The sequence below is a fragment of the Crocuta crocuta genome, unplaced genomic scaffold (assembly GCF_008692635.1).
Source record: "Crocuta crocuta isolate KB4526 unplaced genomic scaffold, BGI_CrCroc_1.0 scaffold141, whole genome shotgun sequence".
In the NCBI taxonomy this organism is placed as follows: Eukaryota; Metazoa; Chordata; class Mammalia; order Carnivora; family Hyaenidae; genus Crocuta; species Crocuta crocuta.
The window spans coordinates 2,577,675-2,599,651 of record NW_027527951.1 but is presented as its reverse complement, the minus strand read 5'-3'; the positions used below and the strand labels follow the sequence as shown (position 1 = coordinate 2,599,651).

Here is a 21,977-nt window from a genome sequence, read left to right as displayed (position 1 = left end):
GACAGGCTCCAGGCTCTGAGCTGGCTGTCAGCACAGAGCCCGACGCGGGGCTCGAACCCATGAACCGTGAGATCATGACCTGAGCTGAAGTCAATGCTTAACCGACTAAGCCACCCAGGCGCCCCTCCCCCTTTAGTTTTTAAAACTACGATTGTTAACGAGAGCTCCTCATAAGTTACTTCCCTTTGTTTTAGTAACACTTCATAAACTGTTTTTAGTGACCGCTCAAAATGTCTTTAGCTATATAAAGGTGACAGTGCTTAGCATTTACGATAGGGATAAAATAGTTTCTTAGGAACCTAGCACTAGCGCTGTGTACTGAATATAAAAAGTAGAAAAATGTACTTTCTGAGAATGTAGTATTTTAAAAGTTTTCTAATAATTGTTGTTTGGGGGTGGAGTGGGAAGAAAAGAATGCATAATTCACAGCAATGAGGTAAGTTTAACTTTGTTAACGACTAAAACTCTCTTTCTTGAATGTAGTATGAAATCCTACCAATAGATACTTATTAAGCCTTTGATATTAGACAAACATTAGGGTGGTTTTTTTTTGTTTTGTTTTGTTTTTTTTAAAATTTTTTTTAATGTTTTTTATTTATTTCTAGGAGAGAGAGAGCGAGCGTGAGCAGGGGAGGGTCAGAGAGAGAGGGAGTCACAGACTGAAACAGGCTCTAGGCTCTGAGCTGGCAGTCAGCACAAAGCCTGATGCGGGGCTCGAACCCACGAACTGCGAGATCATGACCTAAGCGAAAGTCGGACGCTCAACAAACTAAGCCACCCAGGCGCCCCAAGGGTGGTGTTTTTTGAGGTGAAATTCATATAACATAAAATTAACCATTTTAGAGTATACAATTCAGTGTATATAAACAATGTTGTACAAACCACTGCTATCTAGTTCCAAAACATTTTCATCATCCCAAAATAAAATCCTGAACCCTTTATGCGGTTATTCCCCATTTTCCCAACCCCCAGCCTCTGGCAAACACCAATCTTTCTGTCTCTATGGATTTATCTATTCTGGACATAAATGGAATCCTACAACATGTGACCTTTTGTATCTGGCTTCTTTCACTCAGCATCATATTTTGAAGGTGCATGAATCAGTACCTCATTCCTTTCTATGCAAACAGTTTTGGGTTGCAGATATATAAAAGAAGATCACACTTACAAAAAGCAAATATCCTTTAATCTTAATTTTTAATTAAAATTTGTTGGCACCCATGATTTTGTTCTTCTAAAGTAAATCTTAGCTCTATCCAGTAAAAAGCCTAAACATAATTCATTCCATGAGCAATGAGTACTGCTAGCAACATATTGGAGTCCTTAAGGACCCTTTTCCATTACAAGAAAATGGCTCTTTGGAAAAAAATGGCTGGTTTCAGGATTGGAGAATAATGTACCAGAAAGCCTAAGAAATCTTGTTATTACAGAAGTAGTATAGCTATCCTAGATTACCAGAGCCGGGTCAAAAGGACACAGGAGCCAACCTAATGTGGCTCCTTCTGAATAAAAATGGAGCAAATGGGGAAATTTGAGCATCAGTGAGAAGGACTGCACCAGATAAAAAACCTTAAATAATACAAAATCACAAGTTGAAAATGAAAAGGAAAAAAACCAAAACACTCTTTGCTATTAGAGGATGCTAAAGAATCATTTCATTACTCTGAAAAATTAAACGTAAACAGAAAAAAAAATCAAGTATTTATTTTTACTATGCAGAGTATATTTCCAGGTAACCAAATATTTCTTTATAGGAAAATTCTAATAAATGCAGAAGAAATTACAAGAATTAGAAAATCACGGTTTCATAGTTCCAAATGAAGTAAATCTCAGCAATAATTACACTGAAAGCTAAAAGCATTATATGAAAATCTGCCTGCAAAACTGTTCCTAGATGAATCAGCTTCTTAGCCGTGGAACCCACCAAGCAATCTTGACATTGCTAAAAGACTGGTACAACAGGAATACAGTAGTACCGCCTATCAAGTACTCTTGCCTAGAAAAATGAACTGGATTCTAATCATGCCTCTAAGAGTTCTAATTTATACGCTTACAAAATGAAATATTAAGTTTAATCCAGATGTGGACACTTTACAAATAACTTGTTTCTCCAGAAAATTCATGGTCTAAAAAAAGGGAGAGTGCAGCAGGACTATCATAGATTTTTAAGTGAAATGACACTGCCAGGATTTATTTGCTTGAAATACTCTTTTAAAAAAGTGATAATAGGGGCGACTGGGTAGCTCAGTTGGATAAGTGTCCGACTCTTGATTTCAGAGCAGGTCATGATCTCACAGTTCATGAGTTTGAGCCCTGCGTCGGGCTCTGCACGAGCAGTGCAGAGCCTGCTTGAGATTCTCTTTGCCCTTCCCCTGCTCGCACTCTGTCTCTCTCAAAGTAAGTAAATGTTAAAAAAAAAAAAAAAAAAAAAAAAGCTGAGGATAACAGGTGAAATTAAATTGGCAAAATGTTGACAAAATTGAAGCTGGAGATGGGTACATGCAAGTGTATTATACCATTTTTTGTACTTCTGTGTATGTTTTAAAATTTCCACAATAGGGGTGCCTGGGTGGCTCAGTTGGTTAAACATCCAACTCTTGGTTTTGGCTCAGGTCACATCTCACAGCTTATGAGTTAAAGCCCTGTACTGGGCTTTGCACTGACAGCGCAGAGCCTGCTTGGGATTTTCTATCCCTCTCTGACTCTGCCCTCTTTGCACTGTCTGTCTCTCTCTCGCTTAAAAAAAAAAAAGTTAAATAAATAAATAAAATTTCCACAGTAAATATGGAAAATACAAGTGACCTCAAATAGAAACAATCAACAAAACTAAATGGGAGAAGATATTTGCAAATGACTTGGCTGACAGAATCCACAACATAAAGATCTTATAAAACTCAAACCCCAAAACTGCATAATCTAATTAAAAATGGGCAGAAGACATGAATGACATTTTCCCAAAGACATACAGATGGCCAACAGACACATGAAAAGATGCTCAACATCACTCATTATCAGGGAAATGAAATCAAAACGAGATATGGAAACCAGCTTGACAATAAACTATTTAAGAAAACAAAAACAAAAACAAAACAAAACAAAACAAAAAACAATGAGATATCACCACACCTGTCAGAATGGCCCAAGTTAACAACACAAGAAACAGGTAGTTGACAAGGATGTGGACAAAGGGGAAGGAACCCTCTTCCATTTTTGGTGCAAGTGCAGCCACTCTGGAAAATGGTATGGAGGTTCCCCAAAAGGTAAAAATAGAACTACTCTATGATCCAGCAATTGCACTTCTAAGTTTTTACTCAAAGAATACAAAAATACTAACTCAAAGGGATATATGCACCCCAATGTTTATAGCAGCATTATCTACAACAGCCAAATTATGGAAACAGCTCAAATGTCCATCAACAGATGAATGGATAAAGAAGATGTGGTATGCACACGCACACACACTGGAATATTACTCAGCCATAAAAAAATGAAATCTTGCCATTTGCAACAACTTGGATGGAGGTAAAGTACTATGCTATGTGAATTAAGTCCAAAAAAGACAAATACCATATGATTTCACTCGTGTGGAATTTAGGAAACAAAACAAATGAGCAAAGGGGAAAAAAAGAGATGAAGAGGCAAACCAAGAAATAGATTCTTAACTACAGAGAACAAACTGATGGATACCAGAAGGGAGGTGAGTGGGGAGATAGGTTAAATAGGTGATAGGGATTATGGAGTGCAATTGTAATGGGCACTGAGTGTTGTAGGAAAGTGCTGAATCACTATATTGTTTACCTAAAACTAATATTACACTGTATATTAACTAGAATTTAAATCAAAACTAAAAAGACCGAAAACAAGTGACCTCAAATAGCCAAAACCATCTTGAAAAAAATAAAACACAGTTAGAGGCCTCACAATTCCCCATTTCACAACTTACTACAAAGCTATAGTAATCAAAATATTGTGGTATTAGCATAAGGACAGATCAATGGACTGCCACTGCCCCCTCCACCTAGCTCAGTGGGTGGAGCATGCGACTCTTGATCTCAGGGTTGTGAGTTCAAGCCTCAGGTCAGGTGTAGAGATTACTTTAAAAAAAGAATAGCTCAATGGAAGCAAGTTCAAAGCCCATAAATACAAAGCCCATAAATAAATCCACATGGCTATGGTCAACTGATTTTCAACAAGGGTGCCAAGACCATTAAATGGGGGGAAGAACAGTCTCTAATAAATGGTACTAGGATACCCACATAAGAAAGAATGAAGTTGAATCATTACTTCACATCATATACAAAAATTAACTGAAATTTAAAAACTTAAATGTAAGAAGTAAAATCAGAACTGTTATGGGGCACCTGGGTGGCTCAGTGGTTAAGTGTTTACTTTGGCTCCAGTCATGATCTTGTGGTTCACAAGTTCAAGCCCCATGTTGGCTCTGTGCTGACAGCTTGGGAGCCTAGAGTCTGCTTCGGATTCTGTGTCTCCCTTTCTCTTTGCCCCTCCCCTGCTCACGCTCTTTCTCTCTCTCAAAAATAAATAAACATTTAAAAAAATCAGAACTGTTTTAAGAAAATATTTGCATATCATATATCTGATAAGGGTCTACTGTCCAGAATTTATAAAGAACTCTTGGGGCAGCTGGGTGGCTCAGTCAGTTGGGTGTCCAACTTTGGTTCAGGTCATGATCTCCTGGTTTGAGTCCGAGCCCCACATCAGGCTCTGAACCTGAAGCCTGCTTCGGACTCTGTGTGTGTGTGTCTCTCTGTCCCTCCCCCACTCATACTCTGTCTCTCCCTCTCTTTCAAAAATAAACATTAAAAAAAAAAAATTTAAGAACTCTTAACAACTCAGTAACAAAAAGACACACAACTGAACTGAAAAATGTACAACAGATTTGAATAGACATTTCTCCAAAGACAATATACAAATGTATAGCAAACACAAGAAGTGACGTTCAATACCATTAGCCCTTAGGGAAGTGTTAATCCAAACTACAATGAGAAACCACTTTATACCCATTAGGATGGCTAGAATCAAAAAAAGGGAAAATAAGTATCAGTGAAAATATGGAGAAACTTGAATACTCATACAATGATGGTAGGAATGTAAAATGGTGCAGTCACTGCATAAAGTTTGGTGTTTCCTCCAAAAGCTGAACCCAGAATTACTGTTTGCTCCAGAAATTAAAATTTTTTAAAATTTTTAAATGTTTTTATTTATTTCTGAGAGAGGGAGAGACAGCATAAGCAGGGGAGGGTCAGAGAGGGAAGGAGATACATATTCTGAAGACAGGCTCCAGGCCCTGAGCTAGCTATCAGCACAGAGCCCGACGCGGGGCTCGAACCCATGAACTGTGAGATCATGACCTAGGCCGAAGTCGAACGCTTAACCAACTGAGGCACCCAGATACCCCTCAAATTTTTCTTAAGGTAAGAAAAAATAATAGAGAAATTATTTCAAGAAAAATTTTAAGGTAAAAAAAATAGTATCAAAGGAAAAAAAATGCAAGCAAGCAAGAAAAAGCAAGCAAGTGAGCAAGAAAAATGAAAACGTTAAGAATAGATGTTTGGGAAGTGGTAATTTCTAAAAATAAACTTTATACGTAGTTAGGAGCACACATCACCATCAGAGTCCTACTGTGGTGAAGATATTAAACAGGGAAACGAATGTAGGGAAATGATCCTTCCTGTTAGGGTAAATAACTGAAAACAGGATATGGCAGAAACCAATTTTTCTAATGCAACATCATCATGGAATAATGTTAGAAAAGTTACTCCTTCCTTTATTGTTATGAATCACTTAATTCAAATTAAGTTAAGAACATATTGAAAGTAAAGATTTATTAACAGAAAATAAAGAAATGTACCTACCTGGGCCACTCAACATGGCTTTTATTGTTCCGGATGTTAGTGCATGTTCTCTTTTTACAATAAATTCATGACCATCCGAAGATATCAACTTGACATACATGGCATCAGGGCCTTCACAGCCACCATAGGTTTTCTCTTCTCCATCTACAGTAAGTAGTAAAATGATTACTGAATCACAAAATTAAAAATAAACAGGCTTACCATTGTTAAGATTTGAATAACCCAGACCAAAAACATTTCTGGATGGTAAGATCTACCAAGATTTTAAGTTTTTTTTTTTTTAACTCCTTGTTTTATCATTCTCTAAACATTTCCCAATGTCAGAGTAAACTACATTTAAGGATATTACTTTAGATGAAAACTTACTAGTATTTTTCAAAGAAGTATTAACAATTTTTTTGTGAAACAGTAGTACATTCAGATTTAAAGGCTCAAATAAAATAATCAACCAGTAAAACTTTAAATCACCTGAAATACTCATTTTGAAAATAAGACATTATGTGTTTAAGAATGAATGTTTATGTCATATGAATTCAACTTTCCTGACAAGCTCCAAATTCTTAAAGTTGGGGCTTCCTTTTATTCAGCATCTTGCTCTTGATCCATAATATTAATAATCAAAACATTTTATTGCTGAATTTAAATTACTGCATGATTGAAGTAATGAATATAGACAAATACTGGTCTTTGAAAATTCAAAGCAGAGGTGAGGACATAGAGCATGTAGATGTTACTCTACTGCCAGCTACCCTCAATTCCGCTACAGCTTCCACCACAGTAGTAGCTAGCTCAATGTAACTTTTTTGTAAGTATTTATTTTTGTATATCTCCCTAAGATCTTTCTAACACCTATGATTTTCATAGTATTGTGCTGACAAAATTATTTTTATGGTTACCAATATCTGAAAGAAAGTAATAAGGCTTATTCTAAAAACTTAGGAGCCCAAGAAAAAGATTACAGAGGATAAAGCTGCCGAAGTATTCAAGCTATAAACATCCATTTATTAATAGTTAATTTCAAAATCCCTCCAATTAAGATTAATAAATACAAAAATAATTTATGTACTACTGCTGTCCGACATGTTTAATCTGAATCTAATCAGGAGTAAACACTCAGACAAATCTAAATTTTAAACTGTCATCAAAGACCTCACTCCTCACACCCCCAAAAGTAGGGAGCTGTTTAGATGAGATTAAAGAGACAAATTAATGTAGTAAGTGATCCTTGACTGGATATAAAACACAGGCATAGCTCAGAGATAACTGTGGGTTCAGTTCAAGACCACCACAATAAAGCAATGCAAAAGAGAGTCAAATCAATTTTCTGGTTTCCTGGTGAATATAAAAGTTTGTTTACAGTATACCATGGTTTGCAATAGCATTATGTCTAAAAAAATGTATAGACCTTAATTAAAAATACTTTATTGCTAAAAAAAATGCTAACCATTGTCTGAGCTTTCAGTGAGTAGTAATCTTTTTGCTGGTGGAGGTTCACGCCTTGATGTTGATGGTCACTGACTGATCAGGGTGGTGGTTGCTGAAGGTTGGGGCGGCTGTACCAATTATATAAAATCAGACAATGAAATCTGTCTGCAGCAGTGATCAACTCTTCCTTTCAGGAACGATTTCTCTGTTGCATGTGATGTTATTTGACAGCATCTGACCCACAGTAGAACTTCTTTCAAAACTGGAATCAATCCTCTCAAACCCTGCCACTGTTTTATCAACTGAGTTTATGATCCATACGATGCAATTCCTCATCTGTTAAAGTTTTATCACGAAATTGTAGCAATTCAGTCACATCTTTAGGCTCCACTTTTAGATCTTGCTGTTTCTACCACATTGGCAGTTACTTCCTTCACTGAAGTCTTGAACCCCTCAAAGTCATCCATGAGGATTGGAATATACTCCTGTTAATGTTTATATTTCAGCTTCTTTCCATGAATCACACGTGTTCTTAATGGCATCTAGAATGATGAACCTTTTCCAGAAGGTGAATCTTTTCCAGAAGGTTTTCAGTTTACTTTGCCCAGATGCATCAGAAGAATCACTATCTATGGCAGCTACATATTTCTTAAGTACCAAGACTTGAAAGTCAAAATTACTCCTTGATCTGTGGGCTGCAGAATAGATGCTATGTTTGCTGGCATGAAAACAACATTAATCTCATTGCACATCTCCATCGGAGCTCTTGGGTGATCAAGTACACTGCAGCGATTTTGAAAGGAATCTTTTTACCCTGAGCAGGAGATCTTAAGAGTAGGCTTAAAATATTCAGTAAACCATGTTGTAAACAGAGGTGTCATCCAGGCTTTATTGTTCCATTTATAGACCACAGGCAGAGTAAATTCAGCATGATTCTGAAGGGCTCTAGGATTTTCAGAATGATCAATGAGCACTGACTTCAATGTAAATGGCAATTAGCCCCTGACAAGAGAGTGAGCTTGTCCTTTGAAGCTTTGAAACCAGGCATTGACTTCTCTCTACAATAGTCCTAGATGGCATCTTCTTCCAATACAAGGTGTTACATCTCCACTGAGTATCTGTTGTTTAATGTAGCCACCCTCATTAAGTACCTTAGCTGGATCTTCTGGAGAACATGCTGCAGCTTCTACATCAGCACTTGCTGCTTCACCTTAAAATTTTATGTTACAGAGACAGCTTTCCTTAAACCTCATGAACCAGCTTCCACTAGCTTCAGACTTTTCTTTTACAGCTTCTCCACCTCTCAACCTTCACAGAATTGAAGAGTCAAGGCCTTGCTCTGGATTACGCCTTGGCTTAAGGGACTGTCATGGCTGGTTTGATCTTCTATCCAGACCACTCAAACTTTCTCCATTGCCAATAAGGCTGTTTTGCTTTCTTATTATTTGTGTGTTCACCAGAGTAGCACTTTCAATTTCCTTCAAGAACTTTTCTTTTGCATTCACAACTTGGCTAACTGTTTGGCACAAGAGGCCTAGCTTTCAGCCTGTCTATGCTTTCGACATGCTTTCCTCACTAAGCTTAATCATCTCTTGCTTTTGACTGAAAATGAGAGATGTACAAGTCTTCCTTTCACTTGAACACTCAGAGGTCATTGTAGGATTAATAACTGGCCTAATTTCAATATTTTGTGTCTCAGGGAATAGGGAGGTCTGAGGAGAAAGAGAGAGATGAGGGAATAGCTAGTCGGTGCAGCAGTCAGAACACATACAACATGTACTGATTAAGTTCCCCATCTTATGTGAGCATGGTTCATGGTATCTCAAAATAATTACAATAGTAACATCAAAGATCACTGATCACAATAACAAAAATAATAATAATGAAAAAGTGAAAAATTGTGAGAATTACCAAAATGTGACAAAGATGTGAAGTGGGCAACTGCTGTTGGAAAAATGGCACCAAAACTGTTCCACATAAGGCTGCCATAAACTCAAATTGTGAAAAAACAAAAAAACAAAAACCGCATTAACTGTGAAGTGCAAGAAAGTGAAGCACAATAAAATAAACTATGTCTATAATGTACCTGCTGTAAAGAACACTACAGAAACAAATGGGAAATTCCGAATATGGAATGTTTAGGAGATGCCTACTCAAGTATTTGGTGTGAAGGGATACTGCACAACTAAATATATGGTATAGAAAAAAAAGCATGCATGTGTATGTGGATATATAAATACACATATACATACACATAGAGAAGCAAATGTGGCAAAACAGTAACAATCACTGAAGGCTATGTAGTATATTACAATATTTGATAATAAAAAGCTGGGACATTCATAAAGATGCAAGTAACTTCTGAATTATAGACTACTCAAGCATACAGATATTAAGCAGGTTTTGCCAATCTCTTAGAACAAAAATAAAAACAATTATTAATTATTTAAATTTGTAATTCTTCAATTTTTTTTTTTTTTTTGCAGACTAAAGCATTTTATATGCTTGTTGGGAAAGTTTCTAATTTCTTAAGGTGCTATTTCTTACTAGCAATCACAAATATATTTGGCACAAAAACATTACTTATCTGCCTTTCAAAGAATATGTTCAGGCATACCTTGTTTTTAGCAGGTATGTTGTTTTGTTTTTTATATATAATGTTATTGCACACTTAAAAGACCACAGTATAATGTAAACATAACTTTTATAAGCACTGGGAAACCAAAAATCTCATTTGACTAGCTTCACTGCTGTGGTCTGGAACCAAACCCACAATATCTCTGAGGTTTGCCTGCAGTAAACAGACGCTGTAGATTTAAACAACCAATTTCAGTCTATTCTGATTGTTTTTTTACTTGCATTCACCAATGTCAAAGGCCTATCCTTCAGAAGAAAAACCAGCTTCTACTAGTTGCAATAAAAAATTACTTTTATGTAACTTACCCATTATGTTCTTATGAAATTCTACTTTACTTCCACAGGAACTTCAGTAGTTTCCTGAAAATATAACAATGCTATTTAAGATTAATGCTGGAATAACATGCTTTTACCCATTACTATTTAGTATTTCCTTGGTATTACAAGTTTAAAAACACTCTCTCTGCTATGCAGGAGTTTCCCAGCCCCCATAATATGGAACAGTATCAAATTTCTGAACATGGGAGGGGCGCCTGGGTGGCTCAGTCAGTTAAGCTTCCAACTTTGGCTCAGGTCATGATCACACGGTTTGTGGGTTCGAGCCCCGTGTTGGGCTCTGTGCTGACAGCTAGCTCAGAGCCTGGAGCCGGTTTCAGATTTTTTCTCTCTCTCTCTCTCTGACCCTCCCCTGCTCACGCTGTTTCTCTCTCTCTCTCAGAAATAAATAAAACATTAAAAAAAAAAATTTTTTTTTTTTAAATTCTGAACATGGGAGAAAGGATGATCACCATCAGAATAGTGGTCTAAATACAGATTTGTTTTTTTCCTCCCCTTTAAGGTAGCTATTCTGACAACAGTTTAAAAATATAGGCAATTGTTCCTTAGGAGTTGAATTTAACTTGAAGGGATAGTTGGCCCTGATCATCTTTGCATACTTGTGTCTACTAGATACTAGCAGACACTAAAGCAGGTATTTGCTAAATGAATGATAACATGATAAATTCAAGGAAATGAAGTAGCCTTCAGAATAATGAATAAGAAAAAGCTCGTCCTCATCTTATGTAATCATGCACATTTATAATACATTTCACTGTGGCATCTTTGCCGCAAAATCTATGAAAATTCTGAAATGTAACAGTGAAATGGTAGAAAATTTTTAATATTCTGACAAATCTTAAATTTTAAATTTAAATTATTTAAAAATAAGATGAATGCTAAAGGAAAAGGGCTCATGTTTTGAGTAACTTTTTATTTTTGAGGGCCTGATAAGTGGTGAACATTGTACTACATACCTTACATACATTATTTTAAAACAACACTTCCACAAAGGTATTATTATTCTCATTTTACAGATGCAGAAACACTAAGAGGCTGCTACCTGCTTAAAGCTTCTACAGCTTAAGTGGCAGCAAGAGGATTTAAACCTAAGTAGGTCTGCTTTAGGGCCCACACTCCTTTCCATTATTCCATGCTGCTATGGTAAAAAAAATTCTGGCTCCCATTAAAACTTGCTTTCCACTCTGCTAGGTAAGAGCTGCTGACAAAAATCCCTAGATACGTACCTAAAATCTAAAAACAGTACTGTGTCACTTTATGGTAATAATAGTAGACAAAAATTCATTTGTCATTATTATTCTGTTCATACTGCTTTGTAATCATTCTAAGAAAGCAAAAAAGGAAAAAAAATGCTAGAAAAGCTAGAACAAGAACTTCAAGTGCCAACTTTCTATCTGGAAAATCTCCAGAGCCAAACATCTAGGATGTTTACTTAACTACCAGCAGCTAAGCAACCAAGCAGTCACATCTTAGAAGCCCCTTGTGTAGCAACAGCTTCTCTATAGACTTCTTAATATAGCAAGTCAATCTCACCATTTATTCAAGGGTTAAAAATGGGTGGGTGGGGGAAGAGAAACTCCCCATCACTAACAAAATAATCCAATATATTAACAGTTAAGAGTAAATCCTAATTCTTAGGTAGAAGTTAAAAATATTTAAAGTGTGATTGAATTTGGATGTAACCTACAAATTACCTACATAAGTCTAAATTTGGGTTAACGAAAATCTCAGGGTAAACATTTGAATATCCATTCCATAACTGAGCTGAGTTCTAGAAACACGAATAGGTAAAGACAAGTGGTTGAGCAGTAGGTTGAAAATATTTCTAGGTTGGGGCGCCTGGGTGACTCAGTCCGTTAAGCGCCCGACTTTGGCTCACGGTTCGTGGGTTTGAGCCCTGCATCAGGCTCTGTGCTGACAGCTAGCTCAGAGCCTGGGGCCTGTCTTTGGATTCTGTAGCTCCCTCTCTCTCTGACCCTCCCCTGCTCGTGCTCTCTCTCTCTCTCTCAAAAAATAAACAAATAAATAAAAAGAATTGCTCTATTTGTAATATGTGATTAGAAGCATGAATGATATATTAAAAAAATATTTCTAGGCAAAAGATACAGTACGAACAAAAAGTCCTCGGATATCATTGTGCTTTTAGTGTTATATATAAACATTACTCTTTTATAGGTTTTTTTTTTTTTGTAACAGAAATTCTAGATGAGCCTAGCACCCACACTGAAATCAGTTTTGAATCTAGTATTACTGAACATTGAAAAGATCTTTGAACAGCCCATCCTTCAGATTTTAAATGTTACCGTGATCATTTGTTATATTATAGGAATTTTGAGACTATATTCTATCTCATTAACCTGTTTATATGTGACTAATACATCCACTGTTTTCATTACAATAAGTGTGATAAACACGTTCTGCTAAATGGCCAGGCAAGTCCCATTTTATCATTAGAGATTTCTTTTTAGGTGGACTTTTAGATACTTTACAGTTTTTACTATGAATGCCATCTGTTTTCCTATTATACTTTCTGAAAGGTTATTGCTGGTGTTTTAACTCCCTTAAAAGTTGATTTGTATACCATCACTTTTGCAGAACTCTCTTCCTAGTACTAATAGTTTTTTAACTCTTGGCTTAAGTTATTAAGTAAGTGATACTAACAGCTACAAATACATTTTTTGTACCTGTCTTTTACATTGGCTATTTACTTGGAAAAAGTATTAAGATTAGATGTTTGACATCATTCATAAAAATACCCTATAGACTAAAGAACAAAATATAAAAAACTCACTGAGCTCTGGAAAAATAGAAGAAAAAAATAAAAATAGCTCATAGACCTGTACACAAAAAAAAGTTTGATCCCTATAGTAATCACGGAACACGCAAACTAAAACACTAAAATGTGCTAAGAATCAAGTGTTGGAGGAGAGGGGGACAGGATAATACTATATATATAGCACGACAGTTTTTGGAAGGCAGCAGCACAATCATCAGGAGGCCAGCAATAACTCTCCTTCCTAGTATCTATTTTAGAGAAACACTAGCATTGTGCACAAAGGCAAGTAGAAAATTGACTATAATATGTGTACAAATGAAAAACTGAAAATACCCTTAAAAGGTTCAATTAGGGAATGACCTAAAGAAAAACAGTATATCTACAATTATTAGCACTTATTATAGGCAGTGAAAAGGAGTAAGTTAAATCTATGTATGTATAAAATACCATCAAGATACACTTAATTTTTTAAAAAGCAGATTAGAAAGATAGGTATAGTTTGGTGCCATTTACGTAAAACAAGTGGCTTCCTGCCTATTATGTTTTCTGCAGAATAAATAAAATGCACAAAAATACATGCTCAAAGTGTAAGTAAATAGAAAACTAATGCATAAAAAAATTTAAAAAAAAATTTTTTTTACCTCTCTATGACCGAGGTAAAAAAAATTTAAAAAAAAATTTTTTTTTACCTCTCTATGACCGAGGTATCCAACACAATGGTAATTATGCGGTAATTTTGAGAGAAAGAGGGAGAGAGAGCACATAAGCAGGGAAGGGCAGAGAGAGAGGGAGAGAGAAAATCCCAAGGAGAGTCTGCCCTGTCAGCGCAGAGCCTGGAGCCTGCTTCAGATTCTGTGTCTCTGACCCTCCCCTACTCACGCTGTCTGTCTCTCTCTTTCTCAGAAGTAAATAAAACATTAAAAAAAAAAACAAACAACAAATAAATGTATAGAACCAAGCAGCTCATAAGGGAACAATGATCAGCCTGATGATTAGTTCCTAACTATACGTAAAAATGATTAATTTGGAAAACAAAGTAATACAAATTTTGACAGAACTTAGGAGGCAATTCCAATTCGTAATAACACATCAAAATATCCTGCCCAGCTGTGCTTACAGTGTCACCGATATATGTCTGTCAAAAGGAGTTAAAAGTTCTCATTCTAGCCTATTTAAACTTATACTTTTAGCTAATAGTACTCCTCCCCCTTATTTCCTCCATTGGGGAATTTATAGTTTTCTTCACTATTAATGCAAATGCTTCGAAGCGTCTCTTTAGATATATTTTGTCTTGCTTACTAGCTGTAAATTTCCACAAGGAAAGAGTCTCTATGACCGAGGTATCCAACACAATGGTAATTATGCGGTAACGTTAACAATGTGAAGATTCGATAGGGTATTTGGCCACAGACACAGACATTACTATTCTGACCTTTCTAACAGAATAAAGTTATGCAAAGGTACAATCCTTGTGACCAAGATTGATTATTTTTATGTTTTCCCATGATGTTAGCATTGAACAAACTTCGAGAACTTTTAGAAAACCACAGTGAAAACTGTTCTATTTAAGTTTATTAAAATATTTTAGGCTACACTGAGAGGAGGGTGTGACTAAGGAAGGAGATGGTATTCCATCTTTCACAATAAAATTTAGTCAATATGAATTCTTAATCCTTAAAACAATTTTTAAAGACTTCAAGGACATAGCCACATTTTATGAAATTATGATAACCAAAACAGCAGTCTCACAAATTTGCGCTACCATAATTATTAATTATAAATGCAAATGTATGAAACACACATTCCTGTAAACTATTTCTAGAATTTTGTTTCCTGGAACTAATCCAGTTATCTGAAAATGTTGTGTTTGACAATGTCCTTAAATCTCCTAGGTTAAAGTTTGCTCCCAAACATCCCAGAGTTTAAGAACAAGTTTTGTTCTCAGTGGCTGTCTACACTAATGCTAGGTCAAAGAGCATAGTTCTTTGCTTTTACTAAGGGAATTTATTCAGTCATTTAATGTAAAACCACTGACCTCAATTTTTTATCTATTTCTGATGGTTAACAATTAGTCATGGCCTAATTATTGTCCTAAATGGTCAAGTTTTTACCATTAAAATAATGATTCATCTAATAATGCTCAGTAATCAACTGTATTATAATATTCCATCAACAGGGCTCAATTTCTGGAAACAAATCCTCACAAATGCCTGCCCTATGTTCTACCCGTTGTGAACTGTGGGCCTTTAGGAAATCTAGATTAGAAGAAATCTCTCTGGTATTTAAGAACTCTATTTTAGACTCATCACAAATGATTAATCAGAAATATTACACAAGGTGATGCAGACCACAACAATTCCAGTGATATTAAGTGGTCTTCAGATCATTGTGAATGATGGTTCTCGGTGACTTATGACTTGTTAAGTTACAGCTTACCAATTTACAAGCAGCAAAATGATAAACAAGACTTTCCTAAATCCTCACACTGGATTTCTAAATATTTACCCAAGAAATAATTTGCCCATGAAAAATCTACAGGGTGCCTTGGTTGCTCAGTTAAGCCTCTGACTTGGGCTCGGGTCATGATCTCACGGTTTTTGAGTTCTCACCCAGCACTGGGCTTCGTGCTGACGGTGTAGGGCCTGCTTAGGATCCTCTGTCCACCTCCCTCTCTACCCCTCCCCTGCTCATGTGCACACGCACTCTCTCAAATATAAACATTAAAAAAAAAATGTCTTACAGAAGTGTTTACGGCAGCTTTATCCAAAATAAATGGGAAACTACTCTGATGACACATAAGCTGTGATATGTGTACAGAGGAATACCATTCGTAACAAGGTACACTGGAACACAAGACATAGGTGAACACCAAAAATATTATACTGAATGGAAAAACAAACAAAAGACTACATACTGCATTATTCCATTTATATGAAATTCTAGAACAAGTAAAATGAACTTATGGTGGTAGATTAGTGGCTGCCTCTGGAGGAACATGAGGCAACTTTCTGGAAAATTAAACGGTACACTGAGTATCTCACAGTATGTCAATTATATCTCAATTAAAATAAGGTTAGAATAAGACTTAAAAAATTACTGATGATTTTTCTTAAATTTAGGTATCTTTCATTGTAAAGGTATCATCAATCCAGAATGTTTTGTCTCATGAACCTTTCAAAAGATACTGATGTTGATACTAAAACTAATCCATATTCTCTAGACGTGCAGATGCTAACAGAGGAGAAGGACTGTGGGAGTCCAAAAGAAGTAAATCTAGACTATGCTCTTAAGTGAACAGCCACAAAAGGAAAGCAGCTTTTGATCTGGGTCTCAATGTATGCAGGTATTTTTTACCAGGCAGAACTGGAAGAAGGAGGAGATCCAGGCAAAGTAAATAGTACGAGCCAAATCAAGAGAGGGGTGGGAAAGGCCTTCATACAAAGTAGAAGTGTCACTGGAAGTCCACATTTGAATTTTTACTCTCCAAATTCCTATCCTGAGAGCCTGATAGATTAAATTAGTGATAAGACTTTTGGTTTCTTTACCCCCCAAACACAATGGGCTAAATTGTGTCTAAAAGTCCCTTCCAGAGGTGCCTGGGTGGCTCAGTCAGTTAAGTGTCCAATTTTGGCTCAAGTCATGATCTCACAGTTCATGGGTTCAAGTCCCACGTCAGGCTGTGCTGACAGCTAGCTCAGAGCCTGGAGTCTGTTTCAGATTCTGTATCTCTCTCTCTCTCTCTCTGACTCTCCCTTGCTCACGCTGTCTCTCTCAGAAATAAATAAAACATTAAAAAATTAAAAAAAAAATCCCTTCCAGAACCACTATTTCATGATTGTACCCATCTGAAATCCTTCACCCGTCTACAAATGCCTGTAACTCCCAATTTCCCATCTTTATTCAACAGAGCTGTTGCTCTCATACACCACAGAACTTAAGGACTCCAGAGCGCTATGTGCTTCCACAGAGTCTGTCTCCCTCACTCTTGTAAACTACCTCGACTCCCTCTTAGACAACAATCTCCAAACTCCTTTGTTTTGGTTTAAAAAAGTTTGAACAAGTATTCCCACTATATACCATCTAATTACAGATTCTACCTATTATAAAATAATTTAAAAGAACCCTTAGAATAATACACTAAAAACAAATATAAAAAACAAATAGAAGGTAAGTTCTGACCTTGCTTCATCCCACTGTTAAGAGTTCATCAGGTTTGGCACCATGCACATCTCACAGTCTTTATACCCTAACTCCCTGCCCTCTCCTCTATGTATTTGCCACATCCCTATCCTGGGCAAACCCAATTCCTTGCCTACCTCAAGCCTCAACCAAGAGATGGATTGTGGCTGGAGAAAAGACACAACCATTTTGACTGATCTCAACTTTAAATTTGTGACCACATACTTTAAATAGACACCTGGCATTGTAGTGATCCTGGCAGTAAACTGACTTTTCTACTCTAAAAAAATCCTGGCTTCTCCTAAACCTCCAACACCTTCTCCTAAACCTCCAACACCTTCTCCTAAACCTCCAACACCTTCTCCTCTTTGCCCTGACAAATTTACTTATTTTATCAAGAAAACAGAAAGATATCACTTCAATTGCCTTGTCTTTCTACCTTCATTCTACCTGTATGTATATACCGTATCCTCTGTTTACCCTCCTGTTTCAAAAGCTGAATAAAAACCATCCTTTCTGGGGCACCTGGATGGCCCAGTTGGTTGAGGGTGTGACTCTTGGTTTCAGCTCAGGTCAAGATCTCACAGTTCATGTGTTCAAGCCGCACAATGGGCTCTGTGCTGANCATCTGTTTTCCTATTATACTTTCTGAAAGGTTATTGCTGGTGTTTTAACTCCCTTAAAAGTTGATTTGTATACCATCACTTTTGCAGAACTCTCTTCCTAGTACTAATAGTTTTTTAACTCTTGGCTTAAGTTATTAAGTAAGTGATACTAACAGCTACAAATACATTTTTTGTACCTGTCTTTTACATTGGCTATTTACTTGGAAAAAGTATTAAGATTAGATGTTTGACATCATTCATAAAAATACCCTATAGACTAAAGAACAAAATATAAAAAACTCACTGAGCTCTGGAAAAATAGAAGAAAAAAATAAAAATAGCTCATAGACCTGTACACAAAAAAAAGTTTGATCCCTATAGTAATCACGGAACACGCAAACTAAAACACTAAAATGTGCTAAGAATCAAGTGTTGGAGGAGAGGGGGACAGGATAATACTATATATATAGCACGACAGTTTTTGGAAGGCAGCAGCACAATCATCAGGAGGCCAGCAATAACTCTCCTTCCTAGTATCTATTTTAGAGAAACACTAGCATTGTGCACAAAGGCAAGTAGAAAATTGACTATAATATGTGTACAAATGAAAAACTGAAAATACCCTTAAAAGGTTCAATTAGGGAATGACCTAAAGAAAAACAGTATATCTACAATTATTAGCACTTATTATAGGCAGTGAAAAGGAGTAAGTTAAATCTATGTATGTATAAAATACCATCAAGATACACTTAATTTTTTAAAAAGCAGATTAGAAAGATAGGTATAGTTTGGTGCCATTTACGTAAAACAAGTGGCTTCCTGCCTATTATGTTTTCTGCAGAATAAATAAAATGCACAAAAATACATGCTCAAAGTGTAAGTAAATAGAAAACTAATGCATAAAAAAATTTAAAAAAAAATTTTTTTTACCTCTCTATGACCGAGGTATCCAACACAATGGTAATTATGCGGTAATTTTGAGAGAAAGAGGGAGAGAGAGCACATAAGCAGGGAAGGGCAGAGAGAGAGGGAGAGAGAAAATCCCAAGGAGAGTCTGCCCTGTCAGCGCAGAGCCTGGAGCCTGCTTCAGATTCTGTGTCTCTGACCCTCCCCTACTCACGCTGTCTGTCTCTCTCTTTCTCAGAAGTAAATAAAACATTAAAAAAAAACAAACAACAAATAAATGTATAGAACCAAGCAGCTCATAAGGGAACAATGATCAGCCTGATGATTAGTTCCTAACTATACGTAAAAATGATTAATTTGGAAAACAAAGTAATACAAATTTTGACAGAACTTAGGAGGCAATTCCAATTCGTAATAACACATCAAAATATCCTGCCCAGCTGTGCTTACAGTGTCACCGATATATGTCTGTCAAAAGGAGTTAAAAGTTCTCATTCTAGCCTATTTAAACTTATACTTTTAGCTAATAGTACTCCTCCCCCTTATTTCCTCCATTGGGGAATTTATAGTTTTCTTCACTATTAATGCAAATGCTTCGAAGTGTCTCTTTAGATATATTTTGTCTTGCTTACTAGCTGTAAATTTCCACAAGGAAAGAGTCTCTATGACCGAGGTATCCAACACAATGGTAATTATGCGGTAACGTTAACAATGTGAAGATTCGATAGGGTATTTGGCCACAGACACAGACATTACTATTCTGACCTTTCTAACAGAATAAAGTTATGCAAAGGTACAATCCTTGTGACCAAGATTGATTATTTTTATGTTTTCCCATGATGTTAGCATTGAACAAACTTCGAGAACTTTTAGAAAACCACAGTGAAAACTGTTCTATTTAAGTTTATTAAAATATTTTAGGCTACACTGAGAGGAGGGTGTGACTAAGGAAGGAGATGGTATTCCATCTTTCACAATAAAATTTAGTCAATGTGAATTCTTAATCCTTAAAACAATTTTTAAAGACTTCAAGGACATAGCCACATTTTATGAAATTATGATAACCAAAACAGCAGTCTCACAAATTTGCGCTACCATAATTATTAATTATAAATGCAAATGTATGAAACACACATTCCTGTAAACTATTTCTAGAATTTTGTTTCCTGGAACTAATCCAGTTATCTGAAAATGTTGTGTTTGACAATGTCCTTAAATCTCCTAGGTTAAAGTTTGCTCCCAAACATCCCAGAGTTTAAGAACAAGTTTTGTTCTCAGTGGCTGTCTACACTAATGCTAGGTCAAAGAGCATAGTTCTTTGCTTTTACTAAGGGAATTTATTCAGTCATTTAATGTAAAACCACTGACCTCAATTTTTTATCTATTTCTGATGGTTAACAATTAGTCATGGCCTAATTATTGTCCTAAATGGTCAAGTTTTTACCATTAAAATAATGATTCATCTAATAATGCTCAGTAATCAACTGTATTATAATATTCCATCAACAGGGCTCAATTTCTGGAAACAAATCCTCACAAATGCCTGCCCTATGTTCTACCCGTTGTGAACTGTGGGCCTTTAGGAAATCTAGATTAGAAGAAATCTCTCTGGTATTTAAGAACTCTATTTTAGACTCATCACAAATGATTAATCAGAAATATTACACAAGGTGATGCAGACCACAACAATTCCAGTGATATTAAGTGGTCTTCAGATCATTGTGAATGATGGTTCTCGGTGACTTATGACTTGTTAAGTTACAGCTTACCAATTTACAAGCAGCAAAATGATAAACAAGACTTTCCTAAATCCTCACACTGGATTTCTAAATATTTACCCAAGAAATAATTTGCCCATGAAAAATCTACAGGGTGCCTTGGTTGCTCAGTTAAGCCTCTGACTTGGGCTCGGGTCATGATCTCACGGTTTTTGAGTTCTCACCCAGCACTGGGCTTCGTGCTGACGGTGTAGGGCCTGCTTAGGATCCTCTGTCCACCTCCCTCTCTACCCCTCCCCTGCTCATGTGCACACGCACTCTCTCAAATATAAACATTAAAAAAAAAATGTCTTACAGAAGTGTTTACGGCAGCTTTATCCAAAATAAATGGGAAACTACTCTGATGACACATAAGCTGTGATATGTGTACAGAGGAATACCATTCGTAACAAGGTACACTGGAACACAAGACATAGGTGAACACCAAAAATATTATACTGAATGGAAAAACAAACAAAAGACTACATACTGCATTATTCCATTTATATGAAATTCTAGAACAAGTAAAATGAACTTATGGTGGTAGATTAGTGGCTGCCTCTGGAGGAACATGAGGCAACTTTCTGGAAAATTAAACGGTACACTGAGTATCTCACAGTATGTCAATTATATCTCAATTAAAATAAGGTTAGAATAAGACTTAAAAAATTACTGATGATTTTTCTTAAATTTAGGTATCTTTCATTGTAAAGGTATCATCAATCCAGAATGTTTTGTCTCATGAACCTTTCAAAAGATACTGATGTTGATACTAAAACTAATCCATATTCTCTAGACGTGCAGATGCTAACAGAGGAGAAGGACTGTGGGAGTCCAAAAGAAGTAAATCTAGACTATGCTCTTAAGTGAACAGCCACAAAAGGAAAGCAGCTTTTGATCTGGGTCTCAATGTATGCAGGTATTTTTTACCAGGCAGAACTGGAAGAAGGAGGAGATCCAGGCAAAGTAAATAGTACGAGCCAAATCAAGAGAGGGGTGGGAAAGGCCTTCATACAAAGTAGAAGTGTCACTGGAAGTCCACATTTGAATTTTTACTCTCCAAATTCCTATCCTGAGAGCCTGATAGATTAAATTAGTGATAAGACTTTTGGTTTCTTTACCCCCCAAACACAATGGGCTAAATTGTGTCTAAAAGTCCCTTCCAGAGGTGCCTGGGTGGCTCAGTCAGTTAAGTGTCCAATTTTGGCTCAAGTCATGATCTCACAGTTCATGGGTTCAAGTCCCACGTCAGGCTGTGCTGACAGCTAGCTCAGAGCCTGGAGTCTGTTTCAGATTCTGTATCTCTCTCTCTCTCTCTCTGACTCTCCCTTGCTCACGCTGTCTCTCTCAGAAATAAATAAAACATTAAAAAATTTAAAAAAAAAATCCCTTCCAGAACCACTATTTCATGATTGTACCCATCTGAAATCCTTCACCCGTCTACAAATGCCTGTAACTCCCAATTTCCCATCTTTATTCA

At 36.3% G+C, this 21,977-nt stretch overlaps 1 protein-coding gene across 2 annotated transcripts in view; it reads right to left on the bottom strand.

The window, feature by feature from the left end:
- The window catches only part of ELOC (elongin C), a 29,498-nt gene that overhangs the window by 2,689 nt on the left and 4,832 nt on the right, over positions 1 to 21,977 (bottom strand). For both annotated transcript variants that reach the window (XM_077752431.1, XM_077752430.1), the window contains exons 2-3: positions 10,245 to 10,298; positions 5,877 to 6,020 (exon numbers count right to left, since the gene is read on the bottom strand). In XM_077752431.1, coding sequence (XP_077608557.1) covers positions 5,877 to 6,020; positions 10,245 to 10,248 — 148 coding nt within the window. In that variant the 5' untranslated portion in view covers positions 10,249 to 10,298. The remainder of the gene's footprint in view (positions 1 to 5,876; positions 6,021 to 10,244; positions 10,299 to 21,977) is intronic.